The sequence below is a fragment of the Cheilinus undulatus genome, linkage group 14 (assembly GCF_018320785.1).
Source record: "Cheilinus undulatus linkage group 14, ASM1832078v1, whole genome shotgun sequence".
Taxonomy (NCBI): domain Eukaryota; kingdom Metazoa; phylum Chordata; class Actinopteri; order Labriformes; family Labridae; genus Cheilinus; species Cheilinus undulatus.
The window spans coordinates 4,574,342-4,599,040 of NC_054878.1; the positions used below are offsets into that span (position 1 = coordinate 4,574,342).

At 39.5% G+C, this 24,699-nt stretch overlaps 1 protein-coding gene across 1 annotated transcript in view; it reads left to right on the plus strand.

Annotated features, from left to right (window-relative positions):
* Nucleotides 1–24,007, plus strand: part of LOC121521799 (adhesion G protein-coupled receptor F5-like) — a 45,817-nt gene extending 21,810 nt beyond the window's left edge. Inside the window, exons 19-26 of the mRNA XM_041805962.1 lie at nt 2,340–2,471; nt 2,556–2,734; nt 6,855–7,019; nt 13,148–14,536; nt 14,647–14,688; nt 18,164–18,220; nt 18,303–18,369; nt 23,909–24,007. Coding sequence (XP_041661896.1) covers nt 2,340–2,471; nt 2,556–2,734; nt 6,855–7,019; nt 13,148–14,536; nt 14,647–14,688; nt 18,164–18,220; nt 18,303–18,369; nt 23,909–23,964 — 2,087 coding nt within the window. The 3' untranslated portion in view covers nt 23,965–24,007. The remainder of the gene's footprint in view (nt 1–2,339; nt 2,472–2,555; nt 2,735–6,854; nt 7,020–13,147; nt 14,537–14,646; nt 14,689–18,163; nt 18,221–18,302; nt 18,370–23,908) is intronic.
* The last annotated feature ends 692 nt before the right edge of the window (nt 24,008–24,699 follow it).

Below are 24,699 nucleotides of genomic sequence, written 5' to 3' on the forward strand. Positions count from 1 at the left end.
TGGCCTGGGCTTGAATCTGGACTGTGGCTCTTTGCCGCATGTCTCTCCCCACTCTCTTCCCTGTTTCCGTGTCTATCCACTGTCCTTCCTCTATCAAAAAATAAAGGCATGAAAAGGCCCAAAAATAAATCTTAAAAAAAAAAAAAAAAATTTACAATTTCACGCAGAAATCGCGGAAATTGAATGAATTTGACTGAAATGCTGTTTCTTTTTTTGTTTGTTTTTTGTTTTTTTTAGAAAGAGGAACGTACATCTGAGGAGTATGTTCCCGGGGGAACACTAAAGTGGGGCACAACTTGTCCCTCACTCAAAAACACTCACCCCGCCCCCTCTTAAACATTAACAGCATGTCAAAGCTACTGCATGAAACACAGAGAAACATCACGAAGGCCCATACGGGCCAGTACCGTGGGACATAATTTTGCACCTTCAAGAAAACTCTTCCGTGCTTCTAATTATTTTACCTCACCACACCACCTGAGCGGTGTGCCTCGCGTGGCCTCTCGAAGGCTCAAAATTAAGTTGGACCGACTTGAGATTTTATGAAGTCCCACAGTCTAAATGATGTTAAATTTGAGTAACAGTTAGCTTAATAATTCACCCTGTAGAAACTGTAGTACCCTTTGGTTGCTTAATGAGCCAACACGTGTCTGTATTAACATAGCGGTCTGATATGAGGCAGACGGACAGACAGCGAGGATGGAGAGAGATGAGGAGAGAGCTGTTACAGTCAGGAGTAGAACACAGTACATAATCAAACTACACGGACTGTTACAGGCTGGACAGTAAAGAAAAGTTTAGGTAACAGGTTTACTTTTAACCATTTAACTTTGTGACCTTCTTAAGTTACTATCACTGTGTTTGAGAGAACAGAAGGATTTCTTCATTTACATTATAACATCAGTTAGGATGTGATTATACACGTGAATGTGTCTTGAAATGTTGGAAATTTCTGACTGTTACACTGGTTATAATTATTTTATATCAGGGTTATCCAAACAACAGCTCCTGGGCCAACTGTGGCCCTTTTTCAAAAAAATTATGGTTATTTCTATTTAATTAGTGAATATTTGATTCATTTACATAAACAAGACACTCTTTTTTATGGCAAAATTAGTGGAAAGGTTAAAAAACAGAATTCCAAAAAATTAAAATGGAATTTGGAAAAAAAAAAAAAAAAAACGGATTTCATAGGGCCCTATAAATGTGACCTGGAACGGTGTTACGGTGATCAAATCACACCAAGAATCATCATTCACCAGCAGTGGATTCGCGCGCAGGGGGAGCAGCTCCCTATTTTGTTTTTGGTGTGACACAGAGCAGTGCAACTGCAAACTCAAGCTCAGCTACGAGCAAAGTATTGCGTGTTGGTAGTAAGAATATTGTAGAGGTAGTAAAAAAGGTAGTAAAAGGTAGTAAATCCAACTCTAGGATTCCTGTATCAACCCTGAATAGGAGCAATCAGTGATGAAAAGCTGCTATAAAGTGGCATTACTATGCAAGCACTTATTCTACTGATCCAACACACATGCATTGATATCATCCATAAATCAGAACCAGGTAGGGTCCACTCTCTGGATGTTTCTGGGGCTAGCCAGTTCTGTGGGCAGGGTTAACGTTTGCATTTGAGCTGAATATCGTCACTGAATGCTAAAGTTGTATCAGGACAACTTTATCCACGTTTTCTATATCAAAATAGTGCTAAACCATGTTGTTCCTATGAGATGCTGTTGGGGCTAAAGCAGACAGCTAGATCAGATTAAAGAGCAGAGAGGCACCTAGGCAGTCCTCATTGAGGACCACTACAGTGGAGGGTGGCTGTGTGACAGTTTAGACAGTCCGTTTGATCAGGATTATGGGCCAGAACTGGTAAAAAACAAAGTGCAACCGACTCATAATTCTGGGATCTGAATTTGGCCGTTTATTTGCTATCAGCACACATCCCTCTGTAATTCATTGCCATGGATGAGAGACTTTTGGGGTGGAAAAGCAGGTGGATTTCATATGACACCATACATCTGTTATTGAAAACATAAACCTTTTGATTTACTAAAGTACTCACCCAGAAGCATAAAATCACAGAATGATATCAAAGTAAACGGCAAATCAGCTTCAGAAAGGTGAGGTAATCTTTTGTTATTATGCTACTCTTACATTAGACTTAATATCCTGTGAACTCTAAGTTCTCCTGTGATCTCTCGTCTCCAGCTGCTCAGGGTTGTGCCCCACTGCAGGCATGGAGTATGTGAAATTTGTGCATGACCCAAACAGTAAACAGCAATTTTTTTTTTTTTTTTTTTTTTTTTTAACCTGTCATTGAGTCTTATTTTGCTGTTTAGGCCCAGGTAGTTCTATCAGCCACCAGTTTTCAATCTCCGAGTGTAGCAGCAGAATAGAGACCTTCACCTGTCAAGTGACTGAGTCTGACATACCAGCATCACAACAAATAAGACTGGAGTTAACTCCAGGAGGTGAGTACTGATTACAGCCAGTTACTGCTGGTCTCCATATTTTTCTTAAACATTGTAAGCTCTAAACTCTGTCTTTCTCCACAGCATTTGTGTGCAATGATACTGAATTTGGTACTGGAAACACTGGGGACAGTTCTGTAGCTCCCTGTGTCTCTGGTAATGTGGGAGAGATAACAGGAGTTTGTCAGGCCAGTGGAACCTGGATAGTAGAACAAGAGAGCTGCATCCTGGAGCCGGTTCAGGAGCTACTCCAGCAGTCTGAGGTGAGGCATCTGCAGTAGGACAGATTTTTAAAGAGGGACGAGGTTGATAATGCGCAGGCCTCAGGCAAACGCTGGTCTGAGCAGTGCTAAAACAAGTATGTTTTTTTAGTGCACCCCAACACTATTTTTTTTTAATAATAATAACTTCATTTATATAGCACTTACCAAAACACAGTTTGAAAGTGCTTTACAAAATGCATAGAATAAAACAAGATAAACAGGGACAAATTAAAAAAAAGAACAAACAACAATAAAAAAAGACAGGATTAATACACATGATAAAATACAACAAAGATTATAGAGAGGAGGGTCAGATAGATACAGTTTAAATAGCTCCCAAGATTAACAAGGATTTTCAATGTTAATAACAGGATTTTAAAATCAATTCTATATTTTATGGCCAACAATTGGAGAGAAGAAAGGATTAGGGTGATGAGGGACCTACGGTTTGTGTTAAAATCCAAGCAGCAGCATTCTGGACTTGGAGTCAAGCCATTGCAGACTGACTAATGCAGGTAAACAAAGAATTGCAATAGTCAAGCCGTGAGAAAACAAAGGCGTGAATGAGTTTTTGTAGATCGGGAAAAGATAGAGTGGATTTGATCTTAGTAGTGTTTCTTAAGTGGAAGTTACAGGATTTAATGAGACTACTGATATGTAAATTGAAGTTGAGTTGAGAATTAAAAATAATACCAAGGTTTCTACCTGTAGGTGTTTAGTATTTGTACAGTCTCACTAAAAATCATTCTGACTGGAGATTACAAATTATGGAGGCACAATCCCACAACTTAAAGAACGAATGATTTTTATTGAATACAATTATGAAATTAAAATTAATGATAATGGGATTAAAAAAAGAAATTATGAGATAGAGGTCATAAATATGAGATAAAATAAAAATGAGAGCTTAACTCGTGATTTTGACTTATTATCATAATTTTTTATCCTATAATTATGGTTTTTGGACTAATCTTTTTTTTTCTTTATTACTGTAACTTTTTCATAATTCTGACTAGGTATGATCTCATAGCTATTTTTCTCATAATTTTACTTTTCATAATTTTGATTTCTAATCTTATCATTATGACTCTAATCTCAGAGTTTTGGCTTTTTATCTCATAATTCTGTTTTTTAATCTAGTAATTTGGTCTTTTAACATCATTGTAATGTAATGACTTAAAATTGAGCTTTTTATCTCATCATTACTACCTTTTTCCTTATGATTTTAGGGTTTTGTTTTTTTATGTGAGTTTTCACTTTTTGGGTCCATCCCATTTCTCTCCCATAGCCCTAAATGTAGCCCTTCCCCTTGGATTTGCAAATTCATGTCAGGAGAAGGGATATCCTGAATCTCTTTTAAATTGAGGGCTAAAGGCCAAGAGCTACATAGTCCATGAAAATAAGATTTTTAGGACCACATATGAAACCAAGGGGTATGATGAATTTCCTCCATGCACTGTGTTCACTTGTGAAATGGCACAGTGGACAACAAAGAAGGAGCATACGTGTAAATATTTTCAGTATTGATTGTAAAATCCAACAGTTCGTGTTTTCCCGTATATTCTGTAGCTACTAGGGATGGGAGTTTATTGTATATCCGGTATGTACACATATCACATGTCTGTGAGGCAGTCAGTCAGTCAGTCAGTTAGTCAGTTAGTCAGTTAGTTAGTTAGTTAGTTAGTTAGTTAGTTTGTTTGTTTGTTTGTTTGTCAGCCACCCAGTCAGTCAGTCAGTCAGTTAGTCAGTTAGTCAGTTAGTCAGTCAGTTAGTTAGTTAGTTAGTTAGTTATTTTGTCAGTCAGTCAGTCAGTCAGTCAGTCAGTTAGTTAGTTAGTTAGTTAGTTAGTTTGTCAGTCAGTCAGTCAGTCAGTCAGTCAGTTAGTTATTTAGTTAGTTAGTTTGTCAGCCAGTCAGTCAGTCAGCCAGTCAGTCAGTCAGTCAGTCAGTCAGTCAGTCAGTCAGTTAGTTAGTCAGTTAGTTAGTTAGTTATTTAGTTAGTTAGTTTGTCAGCCAGTCAGTCAGTCAGTCAGTCAGTCAGTTAGTTAGTTAGTTATTTAGTTAGTTAGTTTGTCAGCCAGTCAGTCAGTCAGTCAGTCAGTCAGTTAGTTAGTTAGTTATTTAGTTTGTTTGTCAGTCAGTGAGTCAGTCAGTGAGTCAGTCAGTCAGTCAGTTAGTTAGTTAGTTAGTTAGTTATTTAGTTAGTTTGTTTGTCAGCCAGTCAGTCAGTCAGTCAGTCAGTCAGTCAGTCAGTCAGTCAGTCAGTCAGTTAGTTAGTTAGTTAGTTAGTTAGTTAGTTAGTTTGTCAGCCAGTCAGTCAGTCAGTCAGTCAGTCAGTCAGTCAGTTAGTTAGTTAGTTAGTTAGTTAGTTAGTTAGTTAGTTTGTCAGCCAGTCAGTCAGTCAGTCAGTCAGTCAGTTAGTTAGTTAGTTAGTTAGTTTGTCAGCCAGTCAGTCAGTCAGTCAGTCAGTCAGTCAGTCAGTTAGTTAGTTAGTTAGTCAGTTAGTTAGTTAGTTATTTAGTTTGTTTGTTTGTCAGTCAGTCAGTCAGTCAGTCAGTCAGTCAGTTAGTTAGTTAGTTAGTTAGTTAGTTAGTTAGTTAGTTAGTTAGTTTGTCAGCCAGTCAGTCAGTCAGTCAGTCAGTCAGTTAGTTAGTTAGTTAGTTAGTTTGTCAGCCAGTCAGTCAGTCAGTCAGTCAGTTAGTTAGTTAGTTAGTTAGTTAGTTAGTTAGTTTGTCAGCCAGTCAGTCAGTCAGTCAGTCAGTTAGTTAGTTAGTTAGTTAGTTTGTCAGCCAGTCAGTCAGTCAGTCAGTCAGTCAGTTAGTTAGTTAGTTAGTTAGTTTGTCAGCCAGTCAGTCAGTCAGTCAGTCAGTCAGTCAGTCAGTTAGTTAGTTAGTTAGTCAGTTAGTTAGTTAGTTAGTTAGTTTGTTTGTTTGTCAGTCAGTCAGTCAGTCAGTCAGTCAGTCAGTCAGTTAGTTAGTTAGTTAGTTAGTTTGTTTGTCAGCCAGTCAGTCAGTCAGTCAGTTAGTCAGTTAGTTAGTTAGTTAGTTAGTTTGTCAGCCAGTGAGTCAGTCAGTCAGTCAGTCAGTCAGTTAGTTAGTTAGTTAGTTTGTCAGCCAGTCAGTCAGTCAGTCAGTCAGTCAGTTAGTTAGTTAGTTAGTTAGTTAGTTTGTTTGTCAGCCAGTCAGTCAGTTAGTCAGTTAGTTAGTTAGTTAGTTAGTTTGTTTGTCAGCCAGTCAGTCAGTCAGTCAATCAGTCAGTCAGTTAGTTAGTTAGTTAGTTAGTTAGTTAGTTTGTCAGTCAGTCAGTCAGTCAGTCAGTCAGTCAGTCAGTCAGTTTGTCAGTTAGTTATTTAGTTAGTTAGTTTGTCAGCCAGTCAGTCAGTCAGTCAGTCAGTCAGTCAGTCAGTTAGTTAGTTAGTTTGTTAGTTTGTTTGTTTGTCAGCCAGTCAGTCAGTCAGTCAGTCAGTCAGTTAGTTAGTTAGTTAGTTTGTTAGTTTGTTTGTTTGTCAGCCAGTCAGTCAGTCAGTCAGTCAGTCAGTCAGTTAGTTAGTTAGTTAGTTAGTTAGTTTGTCAGCCAGTCAGTCAGTCAGTCAGTCAGTCAGTCAGTCAGTTAGTTAGTTAGTTAGTCAGTTAGTTAGTTAGTTAGTTTGTTTGTCAGCCAGTCAGTCAGTCAGTCAGTTAGCACAAACTCCAAACATTCCTGCCTATTTTGGTTATTCCAAAGTCATTAGTCATGCATTAAGTAACGACTGAAACTGCTAGTTAAAGCCTATCCTACTTTCTTGTTTGTTTTAGCTTCTAACTTTCAGAAATGCAAAGATACAATAACAGTTAAATCAGTCACACTTGTAAACCTCAAATGCAGTAGAAGTTAGGTCCTGAACTTTTCTGTCTCTTATCCTTCTTCAGTATCTGTCATGTTTGCAATGAATTTAATGAGCAGTTCCACATCATCCCATCTGTCATCTAGCAGGGTGTTGCTCATTCGTCACCTAGATTCTTCACCAGTTTATGTGCACCTTATAGTGAAGTGTTACTAGGACATCTTTATGGTTTTACTTTGATTAATTTAACTTTTGGTAAATGTAAAATGCTGATGATATTTTCTTTTAAATTTCACAGTTCTTGAATAACAATTCACTGCCAGTATTCTTGGAAACACTCAGCAACGTCACCGTCAACTTCACCGAGGAAGTGGTTGAATCTCCACCAAACATCAACGCCATTGTTCAGATTCTCAGCAACATCGCCAATGCATCACTGCCTATTAACAGACCTTCACTGGAGGTACGTGCATCACACTGCTGAGGTTCACATATGCTGTTATGCCCAAGAGTACGCACAAGCAGGCCCACCCTTCAGACATGACAGGAACCCTGAAGCACCAAAGAAGCAGGCCCTACCTCGCTGATGTGTGAACCTTTGACCAGCAGTGTTAGGCTAACACTCTGCTACTGTCTTAACAGGGCTGTAGACTCTTAACTTACTGTCCAAACAGAGAAGTTCAATGAGCTGACAGTCTTAAATATTATGAAAATAAAAAGCTCTTACCACTTCAAGTACTTAAAATAAAGCAACCATAAATAAATATCAAGGTCTAAAATGAAAGGTAATCAGTGCTTGACTTTATAACTCAAAGTCCAAAAAAGTTGGGGCCGTGTGTTAAATGTAAATAAACAGAATGCAATGATTATCAAATCTCATAAACCCATATTTTACCATACCATGCTACACAATGGTATAAAGGGCTCTGTCCCTACTTTTTTGAGATGTGATGCTGCCATCAAATTCAAATTTAGCTGATATTTTTTCATGAAATGGTAAAATACCTCAGTTTTTCACATCTGATATGTTATTTGCATTTTATTGTGAATAAAATATAGGTTTATGAGATCTGAAAATCATTGCATTCCATTTTTTTTTTTTGGTTTTTCCCATTATAGGCAGACTTGGGTACAAGAACAATTCCAGTGCATGTAGGACACCATTATTACCCATGATCCCACACATATTCATGATCATCAGCGTAAGTAAGCAAGAGAGTTAAAGAGAGATTCCCATCATTGCTACCATACAAAATCAAAATCCAGATTAACCACAAGTAACCAGACAACTTTCAAAAGCTTTATCCAACTAGCGACGTTTCTCTTCCCCTCCAAAAAGCTTCTTCAGTTCTAAACTCACCGAGGCCACCGCAGGAAATATGAGCTTCTGATGACCATTCACATGCTAATTATCTGGGTGGTGAGCTGAGAGTCCTTTAGACAATAGTTGAACTGGTTTCATCTGAGGGTGTGTCACCTTGAGGATCAAGTTTGTATGACTATGACCTGAATGACTCAGAGTCTACACAGACATCTAGCCTGACAACTGGCCTATAAACAATCAGCAGCTAAATACTGGGAGCTCTATGCTGTAGCACAGTGGTTGCCAACTATTTTTTGTATACCTCAGAATAGCTGAGCCCCCAGTGTCAAAAATTAAGTTTAATTTTTGGGCTGTCAGTGTTAATGCCTTAATCATAATACAATTAAGGCACATAATAAGTAAATTAGAGAAATGCATTGACAGGGATGGCAAATAATAAAAACATGTTCATGCCAACTAATCTCTATTTTTGTTGCATTTTGAAATTCTAATGTTTTGCTTTTAAAACTGTTTGAATACAGAGCAGCTTTTATTTTGAAAGACAAGAAGGAACTTTTGTTTGATTAAAGATTGAGAAAAATGAACTGTTCTTATAGTGCGTTTAGAAAGAGTTCAGACCCTTGCAGCCTGATGCCACTGTTAAAAAATCATTTTTATTCTCATCAGTCTACACCCAGTAACCCATCCTGACATTCTGCAAACAGAGTTGTAGAAATTTTTGCAACCATCACTGCAGCCCTCCACTGATCTAGGCTTTATGGCAGAGTGGCTGGACAGAAGCCTCTCCTCATGAAAGCCCAGTTTCAAAAGAAAGCCAAATGGACTTTCATGCATTTGAGGAGTGTTTAACTCACTAGTCTTACAGTGCACTAACCAGTGAGTTTGACATAACAATAAGGACTTTTGTGATCAAGCACTGGCATCTTTACATTAGAAAATAAACTTACAGGTGTATATGTGTGTCTGTTCAGTCTCTCTCCACCAAAAAGCCCATCTTGTGACCAGAGATGTCATAAACTGACATCACCAGCCTTATGTACGTATGTATTAGTATGTTAAATGAGTTGGATCTTAACTTTTAAATGTCATTAATACGTCAGTGGCTGTGTGAAGAATCTGTCAGCAGACAACAGCTTCTGCTGTCACAGAGGGGTCTTTCAAGTCCCACATTTGACCTTTTTATTCCTCTCTAGTCCCTGACACAAAGACACAAAGCTTGTCTTTTAGTCTCCATCATTTGAAGATACAAAACATATTGTAAATTGTTTAAAGCACAAAATGCAACACAATAGTAGGCCTGTAGTCAATCAAAGAAAAACAACCAGGCACCAACCAATCGATTGGATGTTCAGGTAAAGAAAAAAATATATATATATATAAATAAAAATGTAAAAATCACCTAGTTGGGGACCAGTTTAATACATGAATTCCTTACTGCACCTGTTTGGTAGTCTAAATGATCCTAAAATGAACATAACAAGCCTTTTGAAGCATTTACACCTTTTTTAGGCTAATCACGTTGTATTGAAGAAATAATAAGAGACCATCAGCATGCACCTGAACTTTGATCACATGATCTCCGTAATCCCGGCGCGGTAACTCTTTAAACTCATATAGCCTACAAAATAACCTCAGATCATTGTTTTTCATTCAATCATAACGGTAACTAATAACAGGATCACTTGATCCAGCCCGCGCCGTATCATTAACAAGCATAAAGCAGACAGAATGCAGCGTTTATTTATGGAAGTAAGAGGGAAAAAGTTGGGACATAATGACCAGCAGACACGCCTTTTATCTCCTCTGCTTTCTGTCTGTCTGTAAGAGAAACTAACGCTAACATGAACACTTTAAAGGGATTATAAAAGGAGATGATTCTATGCAGCCTATTTGCCGACAGCACGTCTCTCTATATCAGTCAACTGTGCACTACCGTTTCTAGCCCCTGGTCAGGGCCTTGGGGGATGGAGGGGGGCGACTCGCCGACCAGGGTGATATTGGTTGGACAAAAGCTTTTTGACCACACAATTAACCAATCGAATGGAAGCTGTCAACCCTACGCAATAGTGTGTCATTGCATTGCTGCCTCTCTCTTCTAAAGACGTGTTTCCACGAGGTGGTCCGGGTTGACTGAGTACGGTTTGGTATGGGTCGGTACACTAAACATCAAAATAGTTTGCATTTCCACAGACACCCTTAAGCCTGCCCTCGTTGACCATTCGAAGTTCTGTGTCGAGGGGACGTGTCACTGTGCAATTCACAGCCATGACGCGAGGGGGGGTGTGGCTGTGTGTGTGTGGTTTCAGAAGGGTCACATCCGAGTGGCTGTGTAGCTGTCCGCTGAACTGGACAACATCTGTTTTTAATGAAAGAGTGGATGCTTGGGTGTGTGATTACAACCAGCAGTCGATATTACATGTTGTTTGCACATAAGCACAAACCTGTCTCTGTTGTGACCTGTGAGTAGGTTACAAACATATGCCTTTATCTGATATATTTCCATGACTGATATCATGGAAACTACTGTGTTAAAGTGAGGTTTTAGAGAGAGAGAGAGAGGGGAAGGTCAGGTCTTGCTCGCAACAGGCGCTGATCTGAATCATCATTCACCCATCTCTTTTTTGCTGTATTTCCATAGTTGAAATCCACATGATAAATGAGCAAACTTTGGTGTTTAAAGTGAGGGTTCAGTGGTGAGCAAGTGAGGTGAAAGCAGCGGAAACTGTTTTGAATCATCGGTCACCTTGGACACATATGAAATTTGGCATATAATCAAACTTGTTACGAAAAAAACAGGAAATAAAATGACAATTGAAACAGAAAAGAACAACATGAAACAGGCTCATTGTGCAAAGGCCTCTATATGCCGACCTGTGTACTGAAACACCTGCAGGCTGCAGCAGCTGCTCTGTGCGCTGTCAGCATGGAGGCCAACGATGAGAAAAAGCAACTGTTGAAAATGACGTTTTGAGAGGACCAATCACAGCCCCTGTGGTCCGCGTCACCCCGATGCGTAGCTAGAATTTTTTGGAGGTGCACATCAGGCTATGACGTAGGGGTCCGTGTCGACGCAGAGGGCTGTGCATAGCTACGCTGTCGATGTGACGCAGAAGCATAAATCAGGCTTTACCCTCACTTGGTGGGCGGGCTGTAAAGGCTATGAATGGGACGTCGCATGCAGCACGAGTCTGCTGGTCCAGCCACAGAGTTAAAGTAAGGATGAGTGACAGAGGCCAGTAGGGAAAAAGCATTAAACAGCTTTGTTTCAGCTGAAAGTGCTTTTTAAAAAAAACAACTACATCTTAATTATGTTAACCGCAGTCAGTACAGATCCTCAGCTGATAGAATACATGTACAGAAACGTTTTGAGTCATAACAGTAGTTAATATGCAAAAATATCTAGTCTAGAAGAATTGATATGACAGAATAGAAAAGCTTAGAGCTGTACTGTGAGAATTCACCACATTAAAAATAAACTAAAGGTTTAACTGGTGCTAAAATCGACCTAGATTAAGTCAGAAACCCTTGATCACATTATAAGACAGGCTGCAGCACAGAGTTTTACTAGAACATTCAACAACCACAGAGCGATGTTTTCACAAGTTACCTAAAGTAAGAAGTAGATGAATACTGGTCAGATATCAATATCCACAGACTAAGAAACAGTGGGGACCTCGATCGAGTCCAAATATCCCCGATTTAAGCAGATATTAGTCTGATTTTCTCCCGTTTTTGCCCGCTCCTCACACATCAATACAACACCCTATTGTTGTGTGTTTAGCTCCATCTTTTTGGGACAGATAAGTAAGATTGGTACCACTACTGAAGGGTGTAGAAAAGTGGGACGGTAGGAGTTGATTTTTGGGACCCTTTCCAACTTTTGATCTATGGAAACACAAAAAATGTGTGCAGTGCCACACAGTAGTGGTAGGCGTATCAATCCTACAGTATCGATATATCGATATTTACAAAGTACTCATTTGGTATCGAGTACTTTTTAAAAGTATGGATATTAAATGAATACTTTTAAAAAAGCGTCTAACCATGCACCTCATTCGTTCGTTTGCAGTCACTCTCATCTGTTATGCCAAAAGTCCGCTGCTGCACTGTTTTCCATGTCACGTGACTTTGGTGACCAATCAGATAGAGCAAACACACACATACACACTCAATGCATCAGCACACACACACACACAGTTATTCAGAGAGTCCTCATGTCTGTATCAAACTGGAGAGAATATCAGAAATAAACTGCTGCAGCTTTGTGGGTTATCTTTCCACAAAAATGCAAAAGTGAGTCAGCATTTCCAGTGTCTGACAAGTTTTTTCTCAAAGTTATAAAAAACCATAGACTGTAGAAAGAATAGTAGAAAGAAACCCTATGATGCATGAAGAGGATGTTAGAGCCATGCCTAATCTGCACTGCTCACTTTCAGACTAAAAACATAGATGGTGTTTTTCATTGAGACAAAGCCACAGTTAGTGCCGTTAGTCATAAAAACCAGGAAAGAAAGAAGTTCTGTAGCTGACTCTGATGCATGTGCCATTAATTGTAATTGACTTTGAGAGCGTACTTCTAAATCTTTCCCCTTCATTACTGTTGACTTGTTTTTCACCTGTAACTTTTCCAAAAGTTTAGAAATTTGTTTGCAGCATTTTCTCAAATCACACATTGAATAGTTCACGAATTGATTAACTAATTTAAACAGTCCAACCATTAGGTACAATGGGGCCTACACAATCAATAAAAACAAGTCCCACATTGCTAAAAATATATTATTAGTTAAAATCCTGCTTTGAAATATGTTTTACCCTGAATACTTAGTTGATAGTTTAAGCTAACTCGGAAAATAATTAGTTCTATTTATTAAGACTGATAAAAAAATGATACATTATGTTTTCTGAGTTTTTAGTGGCCTGATTCATATCAATTTAATAATGATGTATACTGCTGCTTTTATAAGTAAAAAGTATTGGTATCGGTGATACTGGTCCGGTATTTACGTGGTATCGGATCGATATTAAATTTTGCAGTATCGCCCACCACTACCGCACAGAACTGAACCGCACCACTCGGTGGAAACGACCTATAATATATCACGTCCTGGGGTTGTTTTCACCCAAATGGAGGCATCGGATGTTTGACTGCTCTTATCAAAACTGGTAATAAAATGTGCACAGAGTGTGTACTAGAGGCACCGCTGTACTGATGTATGGGCTCACAGTACATTTCACATTGTCTAATATTTGCTTTCCTATCCTTGCAGGACATCCTCATCACTGCAGGTATCCTCACCATAGACGATGCCATAGGGTCTTGGAACATCCTGAACTTCAATGACACCTTGAACATGACAGAAGTGACGAACAGCAGCGCCACGACTGACAGTGTCAGCTCCACATTGCTGCTGTCGTTAGAGATGATAACAAGCCTCACTTTCAATGAGTCTTTTAGCATTAACACGCCCTTTATTCTCTTCAACAAAACCACATTCAATGACTCTTTCAACGCTGACTTTCTTAACTCCTCTGTGGAGATATTCATACAAGAGGCTAGTGAAGATGAGAAGTTTCTCTCTGTGATGACGTTCGTTTCTATGGATAATGTTCTCCCACCCAGAGACCAGGAAAACTCCTCCATCTTCTCCATCAACGGGAGAGTCGTTCTGGTTCAGTCCAGTGGGCCAAACAGCGTCATTGATAATGTCTCCTTTACATTTGATGTCCTTAATGACACTCTGGGGAATCCACAGTGTGTTTTCTGGAACTTCACCCTGTTTGACGGCCTGGGTGGATGGGACGGTGAAGGCTGCGAGCTGATATTGCATGAGAATGACACTGTCACCTGTAACTGCAACCACCTGACCTCCTTTTCCATCCTCATGTCCCCTTTGGCTCCAGACTGTCCAGAGTGTTCGCTGATAACGTACATCGGAGTTGGCATATCCTTGGCTTCCTTGATCATATGCCTGATAATTGAAGGTGTCATATGGAGGAAAATTAGGAGGAACACCACGTCCTACCTGCGTCATGTTTCCATCGTGAACATCGCCGTGTCGCTCCTGATTGCAGACATTTGGTTCATTGTAGCAGCGTCCATTTCAGCTGCAGATGATAAAAACCTGGAGGCATGCGCGGCAGCCACATTCTTCGCACATTTTTTCTATCTGGCCTTGTTCTTCTGGATGCTCTCCTCCGCTCTTCTTTTGTTCTATCGTACAGTCAGCGTCTTCGATGCAGGTTTGTCCAAGAAAGCCATGTTAGCCATCGGATTCTGTCTTGGATACGGAGCGCCTCTCATCATCTCAGTCATTACCGTCGCTGTAACTGCACCCAATAATGAATACATCCAAGAGGACGTCTGCTGGCTCAACTGGTTTCAATCCAAAGCTCTGCTGGCCTTTGTGGTCCCTGCTCTGTTGATAGTGGTCATCAACCTCATCATCCTGTTGGTGGTTATATATAAAATGGTGAGGAGAAGGACGGGGGCAGATGCCGCTCAAGCAGGCGAGAGGAATGTTTTGTTTGTTATTATAAGGAGCCTGGCTGTCCTCACGCCGATCTTTGGACTGACCTGGGGTCTGGGGATTGGAACCTTGGTCAGCTATACAACCAAAGGCATCCATATTGCTTTTGCATTCTTCAACTCACTGCAGGTACAATTTCAAGAGTTAACACTTAAAACTTTGGATCCTGGTATTGTCTGCTTTTATTTGTTTCACCCATGAAATCCTACTGATGTCCCCCTGTGTTTTTCTCTTGAAAGGGTTTCTTCATATTGGTGTTTGGAACACTGCTGGACAAAAAGGTAAATTTGCACCTCTATATTCAAAATGATATTCAATTAAGAGTTCATTACAGAGCTTAGCAGTCTTGTTCCAGAAGTAAAAATCCCATTCATTTTCTCCATAGTGAAGGGGTCATAAATTAATATTCAACAAGGCCCAGATTGGATAATTTCCTCAAGCAAAGCTCCAGAATATCATATCATTAATCTTGTGATATGGATAAATGAGAGTGTAAAAATAAAGTGATAATAACCAAACAATACACTGCCTTTAAAAAGTATTCACCCCCTTGGATGTTTTACCCTTTTACTGATTTTTATAAAGGAATCATGGCCAAAAAATCCTATTATGTCAAAGTGAAAACAGAATTCTACAAAGTAATGCCAATTTAAAAAAATAAGTGAGCTAAAATAAGTGACTACATAAATATCCACCCGTTTTTAGTCACGTTTTAGTAGTTTCACCTTTGGCTGCAGTCACAGCACTGAGTCTGTGTGGACAGGTCTCAGTCAGGTGTGCACCTCTGGACAATGGAATTTTATTCCTTTCTTCTTTGCTGAACTGCTCAAGCTCTGTCAGGCTACACAGGGATGAACAGCCCGGTTTAAGACCAGTCACACATTTTCAATTGGATTGAGGTCTGGGCTTTGACTCGGCCACTCCAGAACATTCTCCTTGTTGTCTTTAAATCATTTCTAGCTTTCTTCCGTATGTGACTGCAGTTCTCTTCGCTAGTTCTCTTGCTGACTGACTCAGATTGTCGTCCAGCATTATTCTTTATTTTGCAACATTCATTTTTTCATTCTACTTTTGCAAGCCTTCCAGAGCAGATTGCTGAGAAGCATCCCCACAGCATGATGCTGCCACCACCGTGCTCCACAGTGGGGATGGTGTGTTTGTGGTGATGTGCAATGTTTGGCATCTTGTCTGATGTCCAAAAAGCTCTCTTTTGGTCTCATCAGACCAAAGAACTTCCTACTTTTGACAATGGAGTCCCCCACATGCCTTTAGGTGAACTCTAGTCCAGATTGAATCTGTGTTTTCTTCAACAGTGTCTTTCTCTTTGCCACCCTCCCACAAAGCTCTGACTGGTGAAGAAACCGGCCAACAGTTGTCTGCAGTGTCTCTCCCATCTCAGCTGCTGAAGTTTGGAACTCCTTCAGAGTAGTCATAGGTGTTTTGGTGGCCTCTCTCTCTAGTCCCCGTCTTGCACGCTCGCTCAGTTTATGAGGACGGCCTGATCTAGGCAGATTTACACATGTGCCTTATTCCTTCATTTCTTAATAATGGATTTAAGTCTATGTTCGGTGAAGCCATTTAACTCCAATTTTGCCAAATTTAAGCTGTTTTCATCACGTTTCCCACCAATTGGCTGATTTTAACACAATTTTGCAGCTCTAAACCCATTTTTGTCCATTATAAACCCCTTCCACTGCTTTTTTTGAGCTTTGCCACTTCTTAGCCAATTCTTGCCACTTTCCGCCTATTGTTGCCTCTGTTTAACCATTATCATCACTATTAACCCCTTTTTATGGCAATTTTTGCCAATTTTAAAACCCATTTCACATTTGTTATGCCCATGTTTGCCATTTTAATCCATCCTGCCAATTTCTGCCTATTTTTCTGCCTTGCTTAACCCATTTAATCCCATTTCAGCAGATTTTTCCACCCATTTCAGCCCATTTTTAATTCCCTTTTATTACTTTCTATAGCCATTTTTGCCACTTCTTAGCCTTTTTTTTTCAAATTTTAAAATCCCATTTCACCACCACTAATTTTTAATTAGTGGTGGTGAAATTTCCACTAATTTTTGCCATATTTAAACCCATGTTAGCCATTTTAACCCTTTTAAATTCTGTTTTTGCAGAAAACTGATTTACGTTTTTAAGAAGGCCATTTACTACAGCACAAAAGCCTGAAAAAATGTAGTTGTCTATTTGATGAGCTGTTATGTAAATATAAGATATAGATATCAAAGCTTATCTTTACAATGGATCATGATTTTCCTGACCCTCCATGGGCCCCCAGTTTGGCTGGGCCCCAGACAGCTCTCCCTTTATCCCCCCTTCAGTGCATTGAAATTGTTGTTGTCTCCATCCCCTGGCTTTTATGTTCCAGTAAACTTTTCTCTGAGCTGCTTGGAGTGTTCTTTTGTCTTTATGGTGTAATGGTAGCCAGGAACACTGATTAACCAAAGACTTTACCTTCCTGACACAGGTGTCTTTATACTACAATCACTGAGACACAGTCTCTGTACTCTGATGGTGATCCCATTTCATTAATAGTGAGAATACTGGAGTGAATATTTATGCAGTAATTTATTTTACATCACATATTTTTGTAGAAATCTGTTTCAACTTTGACATGGTTTTATAAAAAAAAAAGCCAAATTATATTGACCATGACTGATCAGTAAAAGGGGAAAACATCCAAGAGGGTGAAGAGTTTTTATAGACACTTTTTTCCTATCTTCTGTTCTCAGATTTCATCTAGTATGAATGTTCAATGACCTTTCAAAGCACATAGATTGGCCAAAATCCACGTTTGTCATCAGGCAAAGCATTTATGCAAAGCTCCAATCTAAAACAGAGCAGACCAATCAGTGTCGTTTGAAGAGACTGAGGTGATTTATGCATCAAAAATGTTGAGATAAGGATTTCGAGAAATGTCAACAGAGGGTTTGAATGGGAATTCTTCCTTTCAGAACCAGAGCTGCTGCAAAAGTGGGTCAGCACTTTTAAATTCTGTGGAGTTCCTGTTTTTCTGAATCTTTGTTATATATTTCACCAATCATAACACAGCCTAGTGGTGTCAGTTTCATTGATGGAGAGCATTACAGTATCAAAGATGTGTGCTGAAATATCTTTACCGCCCCCCTGTGGCAGGTGGCAGTATAGATAAGGCTGCTCGTTTTTTCCCTGTTCCTGCATCTCTTCCTGCTCTTTTTCTGCCTGCCCCTCTTCCCTGTTATTTTTTCCCTCCTTTCCTCCTCTCTCTCTGCAAACCCCTCTTTCTCTCTTCATGCTGATGGCTTTTTAGGTCTGATTCTGGTTTCTGCCTAGTTACAGGAAGTTGTTTCTTGCTTGTATGACTTAGCTGAATGTTTCTTTGAAAAATGCTGACCTTTGTGAAAATGTAGTAGATGACCCCTGTTTGAAAAATGCTTACGGGAAAGTTTGAGTGACACTGGATTCTAAAAAATGCAAACAAAAAGGTTTTAAAGTGCAATTAGTCCAACCTCTACTGACAACCAGAGTCCATTACAACAACAGAGTTGTGCAAGTCCTTCTGCCAGACTCCCCTCAGTCCATACCAAGGCTCACCGGCAGTAAACACTCAGAAAAATTAGTTTTACCTCAGAAAATATAGAAAGATGTCAACCATGTGAGGCTGTCATTATCCAAACAACAACAAAGTCCAACATACATAAAAACAGGAACTAAAATTTCAGAGCTTTTTAGAACCGCACTCACTCTGACATGAACTTTTTTCTAGGTACGGTCAGAACTCGCACTCAAGTCAACGTCACAAACTTCTGGAGGTGGAACAAGGGTAAGATCTTTTCTTTAATGTTTAAGCAGGTACTGAGATATTGGAGTGATTTGTTAATTTCTTTTTATGATTTTTGTTTTAGAGCACCAGTGGAGGAAATTCAACATCCATCGGATTAGGATTTTTACGAAACTTAAGAAGAAGACGAGGTAAGACAGCAATTCAAGTCTATTAAGATCAAATAAAAGAGCTGCGCATTTCTTACAAAACAAAGTTTAATGGCTTGTTTTAAAAAGTGGAGATAGTTGCAAAATTTTAATATCTGAGGTAGGGCTGTCACGATATCAGATTTTCACTTCACGATTATCGTTGGCAAAAAAATGTCACGATAACGATATTATCACGATATCAATAAAAATTTAAATAATAATGGGACAATTAATAAAATTTATCTTGACTTTCTTTATGTCGTGTTCTCTCTTTTGGTAGATGAATTACACTCAAATACACACATGGACAAAATTGTTGGTACCCCTCTGTTAATGAAAGAAAAACCCACAATGGTCACAGAAATAACCTGAATCTGACAAAAGTGATAATAAATAAAAATTCATTGAAAATTAATCAATGAAAATCAGACATTGCTTTTGAATTGTGGTTCAACAGAATTATTTTAAAAAACAAACTCATGAAACAGGCCTGGACAAAAATGATGGTACCCTTAACTTAATATTTTGTTGCACAAGCTTTTGAGGTAATCACTGCAATCAAACGATTTCTGTTACTTTCAGTGAGACTTCTGCACCTCTCAGCAGGTATTTTGGCCCACTCCTCATGAGCAAACTGCTCCAGTTGTCTCAGATTTGAAGGGTGCCTTCTCCAGACGGCATGTTTCAGCTCCTTCCACAGATGTTCAATAGGATTTAGATCAGGGCTCATAGAAGGCCACTTCAGAATAGTCCAATGTTTTGCTCTTAGCCATTCTTGGGTGTTTTTAGCTGTGTGTTTTGGGTCATTATCCTGTTACAATACCCATGACCTGCGACTGAGACCAAGCTTTCTGACACTGGGCTGCACCTTTCTCTCTAGAGTACCTTGATAGTCTTGAGATTTCATTGTACCCGTCACAGATTCAAGACACCCTGTGCCAGATGCAGCAAAGCAGCCCCAGAACATAACAGAGCCTCCTCCATGTTTCACAGTAGGGACGGTGTTCTTTTCTTGGTATGCTTCATTTTTGCGTCTGTGAACATAGAGCTGATGTGCCTTGCCAAAAAGTTCCAGTTTTGTCTGGTCTGTCCATAGGACATTCTCCCAGAAGCTTTGTGGCTTGTCAACATGCAGTTTGGCAAATTCCAGTCTTGGTTTTTTATGATTTGTTTTCAACAGTGGTGTCCTCCCTGGTCATCTCCCATGAAGTCCACTTTGGCTCAAACAACGACGGATGGTGCGATCTGACACTGATGTACCTTGACCTTGGAGTTCACCTTTAATGTCTCTGGAGGTTGTTCTGGGCTCTTTTGTTACCATTCGTATTATCCGTCTCTTGGATTTGTTGTCAATTTTCCTTCTGCGGCCACGTCCAGGGAGGTTGGCTACAGTCCCGTGGATCTTAAATTTCTGAATAATATGTGCAACTGTAGTCACAGGAACATCAAGCTGCTTGGAGATGATCTTATAGCCTTTACCTTTAACATGCTTGTCTATAATTTTCTTTCTAATCTCCTGAGACAACTCTCTCCTTCACTTCCTCTGGTCCATGTTTAGTGTGGTACACACCATGTCACCAAACAGCACAGTGACTACTTGTCACCCTTTAAATAGGCCGACTGACTGATAACAAGTTTGTAGACACCTGTGATGCTAATTAGAGGACATACCTTGGTTGAACATGTCCCTGTGGTCACATTATTTTCAATCTTTTCTAGGGGTACCATCATTTTTGTCCAGGCCTGTTTTTAATGAGGTTGTTTTTTAAAATAATTCTGTTGAACCACAATTCAAAAGCAATGTCTGATTTTTATTGGTTAATTTTCAATGAATTTTTATTTATTATCACTTTTGTCAGATTCAAGTTATTTCTGTGACCATTGTGGGTTTTTCTTTCATTAACAGAGGGGTACCAACAATTTTGTCCACGTGTGTACCTGTCTAAGGAGGTATTGCAGCTGTTGTGTCATTGCGGAGGGTCATATTTCTTAACAAATGCAGAAATATTAATAGTAAGGTATTTATTTATGCTGTAGCATATGCTTTTAAGCTTTTCAAAGTAAAAAAAACAAACATCTGATTTGGGTTTTTTTCAGTTTGGCAACAAGAATGAAATTTCCATGTTGTGATCAGCAGGGTCAGTCTGTTTATCAAAATCCAAGATAGTTCTTTTCACACTCATCAGTTTTCAGAGATAACGTACTTTTACCAAAGTTAAAGATTCTGGACTTTTGAGATAATATTAGGGGCATAGACCCCACAAGCCACCCCATAGCTCCACCTCTGACTGACAAACTTATCCACTACACAGGATTTACACATTATAATGCTAAAACTGTGTCAGAAACGTAGGATTATAAACAATTTAGGAAATCATTAATTATAGACATATTTTAAGAGCACCTGCAGCAGTTTTTAAGGAGAGTTATCCTGTTAGCTCGACTAAAAGTACCCAGTTAGATGGCTGCTTTGGGATCAGGTCTGAATTTAATTTTGCTTGCACTAAAACTGTTTAAGTTAGTAAACAGGGCACAGTCTAATTTCTTTTTTCACAGAAGCTTTAACGCTCCTCATAGTGCTGCAGACATACAGTATGAGCGTCTCCACTGCTCTGATGCGCCTCATGACGCACAGGAAGAGACACTGGCACAGAGACTCTGAGCCAACATTCTGTTATTTGAGGGGAAATCTCTTCTATCTATAAAAATGGCCTCTTTTCATAAAGGGTTTAATTTACGGACAAGGGAAGGGACAGAGAGGGGCAAACAGAGTAAAAACAAACTCAAAGAGAGCTGGCTGAGTGCTGGGCTCTTTGGCACTCGTGAACAATGATCAGGAAAATAATTCCACCTACAGCTTAAAAACAAAAGATGTAGTCTGTAAATATCACCCTGATGTGACTCTCATCAATATTGTCCAGTTAAATTAGTCCAGGCTGCCAGCTGTCGATGTTTTTGGAGCGTTGTAGCTGACGAGGATGTGAGACTTTTCTTTCGTGCTTCATTCAGTGAGAAGACTTGGTTTAGAACAGTGAAAAAACCTTATTTGTCAAGGGCAGTGCTTAAGTGAACGCAATATTATAATTTCTTAACCTGAACGCAGCTTCTGTCATTCTGTGTTTTACGTGAATGGTCAGGCTTTAGGAGGAATTGGATGCGCATGTTGCAGGTACAGGTAAGAGAGAGGGACGACACACACGCACCAGCAGGTGTTAATGTTCAGGAAATCAGGGGGAATGGGCAGGTAGGGTGTTAAATGTCTGACGCAGGTCTCTATCTCTACATCCTGTCTGTTCAGCGCTGTGTGAACAAGGAAAAAGAAAACTTGTTTTCTCTAAACGTCTTGCTGGGTCTCCCAGTGTGTGTGTGCGGGGGGCACGCATGGAGAGAGAGGGAGAGAGAGTGGCGAAGTGAGGCTGGACGGTTTCACGAACGAGGGGCGCAGAGGTTTACACAATATTATCATATGCACATTTTTAACATGATATTGAAATTTTATTTTTTAATACCACGGTTATCGTCAATACCAGTATACCGCGACAGCCCTAATCTGAGAGATTGAAATGTTAGCTCTGACTCGTCAGCATTCAAGCAAAAATAGCTGGCTTCCCCCCGTCAAAGCGCCACACTTCTGTTTCTCTGCATTCAAAATTAAGGAACTTAAGTCGTACTGTTTACAAGGAGGAAAGTGAAATTTCCCAGTGCAGAATTAAATATTTAACAGAGTGGGAAGCAAGCATGCAGTGCTGTGGCACAATATCAAACACACACTGTAAGATATAAAACAGTGGTGCATAACTGGTCTGGTCTCAGGACCCACCACCATCTCCTTAAAAGTCAGACCAAAGTCCTGAATATTCAACTAGTTGTTTTTTTATCCAATGACAAAGGAAAGCAGCTTTTTTATCCTGAGAAAAGGAAAAAATGAGCTGAAATGTTGAGGACACAGTCTGAAACTATTAATCATCTTGAGAAAAAATAGTAAAATTAAATGTATAGATGAATATCTCTTATAAGGCTTCCACAGATCACAGATTTTTGTTTCAATTTTATTTCCAGGTTCACATTTATGACCCGCTTCTGGGTTCTGACCCACCTGTTGAGAACCACTGTCCTAGATTACTCAATAACAGATCAACAGTGTCTGATATTAATTTAGGAGACTCTCATTAACATATGAGACTTTTACCACGAAAAACAAACTTAATGCATGCCATTTAGTGCAGTGGTTTTCAATGTGGCGGTCAGGACCCCCTTGGGGGTCACAAGACACTAAGAGATACTTTTCAAAAACACTTTTGCCATTTTACTCCAATTTTCCAAATTTAGCCTGTTTCCGTCACTTTTTCCACCAACTGGCTCATTTTAACACATTTTTGCAGCTCTAAAACATTTTTGTCCATTTTAAACTCTTTTCACCACTTTTTTTCTGCCTGTTTTGCCCTTTCTAAACCAATTCTTGCCACCTATTGTTTCCTCTGTTAAACTGTTATCTACACTATTAACCCCTTTTTATGGCAATTTCTGCCAATTTGGGCCACATTTCACTATCCCTTAGGCCCATGTTTGCCAGTTTAACCTATTCCGGCCAATTTCTGCCTATTTTTCTGCCTCAGTTAACCAATTTAATCCCATTTCACCAGATTTTACACTAATTTAAACCCATTTCAGCCATTTTTAAATTCCCGTTTTCCCACTTTCTATACCAGTTTTTGCCATTTTAACCCATTCTTGCCATATTTTGCTAATTTTTTGCCATTTTTATCCCACTCTTGCTGCTTCTTACTCATTTCTGCTACTTTCAAAATCCCATTTCGTCATCTCCCACCAATTTTTGGCTATTTTTAACCAACTTTAGCCATTTTTAACCCATTTTAATTCTGTTTTTGCAGAAAAGTGATTTATATTTTTAAGAAGGCTATTTCTACGGTAAAACACCTCAAAAAATGTAGTTTTTTATTTGATGAGCGGTTATTATTCAGGTTAAATATAAAACATGGATATCAAAACTTAACTTTACAATGAATCAGGATTTTCCTGACCTCCATGGGCCTCTAGTTTGGTTGGGCCCCAGAAACCTCCCCCTTTATCTCCCCCTATGGGCGGTCTGCATGTGACTATTCTTGAATGTGCATGGCTGTGTTCAGCCACCTTCAGGTACAGTGGGGGTCCAGGGTCTCTGGCACCTTTATTTTGGGGGTCATGGGGTTGAAAAGGTTTAGAACCCCTGTTTTAGTGGAGCTTATAACCTTTAACATAGCACAGGGACAGAATTTTGCAGACTGGCTGCACTGCTTATGTCAGCAGGTGTACCCACAGGTGTACCAGCAGAGGGCGCTCATGTTGCACGCAGTAGTGGACCCGGTGGATACTTAGCACATATGAGAAGCACAATGAGAGTAGTAAATAAGAGCTGACAATGATGACAGTAGAATAATCATGAACTCTGCTGTGACGGGAGCTAGGATGGCTGCAGACTTGTGTCAGTATCTGCCTTTTTGGCCAAAAAGTTCATCCCTTTGTCTTGTGTCTTTTTCAGATGGTTACCACGTCTCGTCCACAGAGTCTGGCTTGTCTCATTTCTCCAACACATGATAGTCTTTGCACAGAGCTCCTGCCGGTCTGAAAGCCAAGTCAAAAACTTGTTTTTTCTTCTGTACATGAGGGTTTTATTTAAAGGCAAGGAGGAAGGTTTCTAATGCTGCTGCACTGTTTACAACACTGTGTCATACATACTAACAGAATATTTATTAGTAATACAGACTACATGTTGGATTGAAAGTATTTATTGAACTGTAGCATTTACTGCTCTTCCACATTTGTATAAGAGCACAATTTTGTTATGAAAGGGTTTGAATTTATGTGCTAGAGGAGATGCACACTCACTGAGCACTTTATTAGGTACACTGGTGAACTGTTGCAGCAAGAATATACAATCATGTCTTAATTTATGGTGTAAAAGTCACACTAGACCCTACGCTGAAACAGTCAGGCTGTAACTGAAGGTGGCACCACAGTCGAAAAGGTTTTTTTTTAAGTTTTAACTGTTATATTTTTGTTGTACTATAGCTAAATTTTAAAGTGAGTGGGTAGACAAGATTATTGCCGTTGAACTTGTCATGGTTGTTGTTGGCCTGACATGTTTTTATGTTTGTTTACACCAGACTCATCAGACCAGACATCATTCTTCAGCTATTTTTTAGGTTTGTAGAGCCTCTGTGACATGAAGCCTCAGTTTTCTGTTCTTAGCTGACAGGACTGACACCCAGCAGGTGGAGTGGAGGTGAGTGGAGAGAAGAGAGAAAGTTGTTTTAATTGTCTTTACACTAG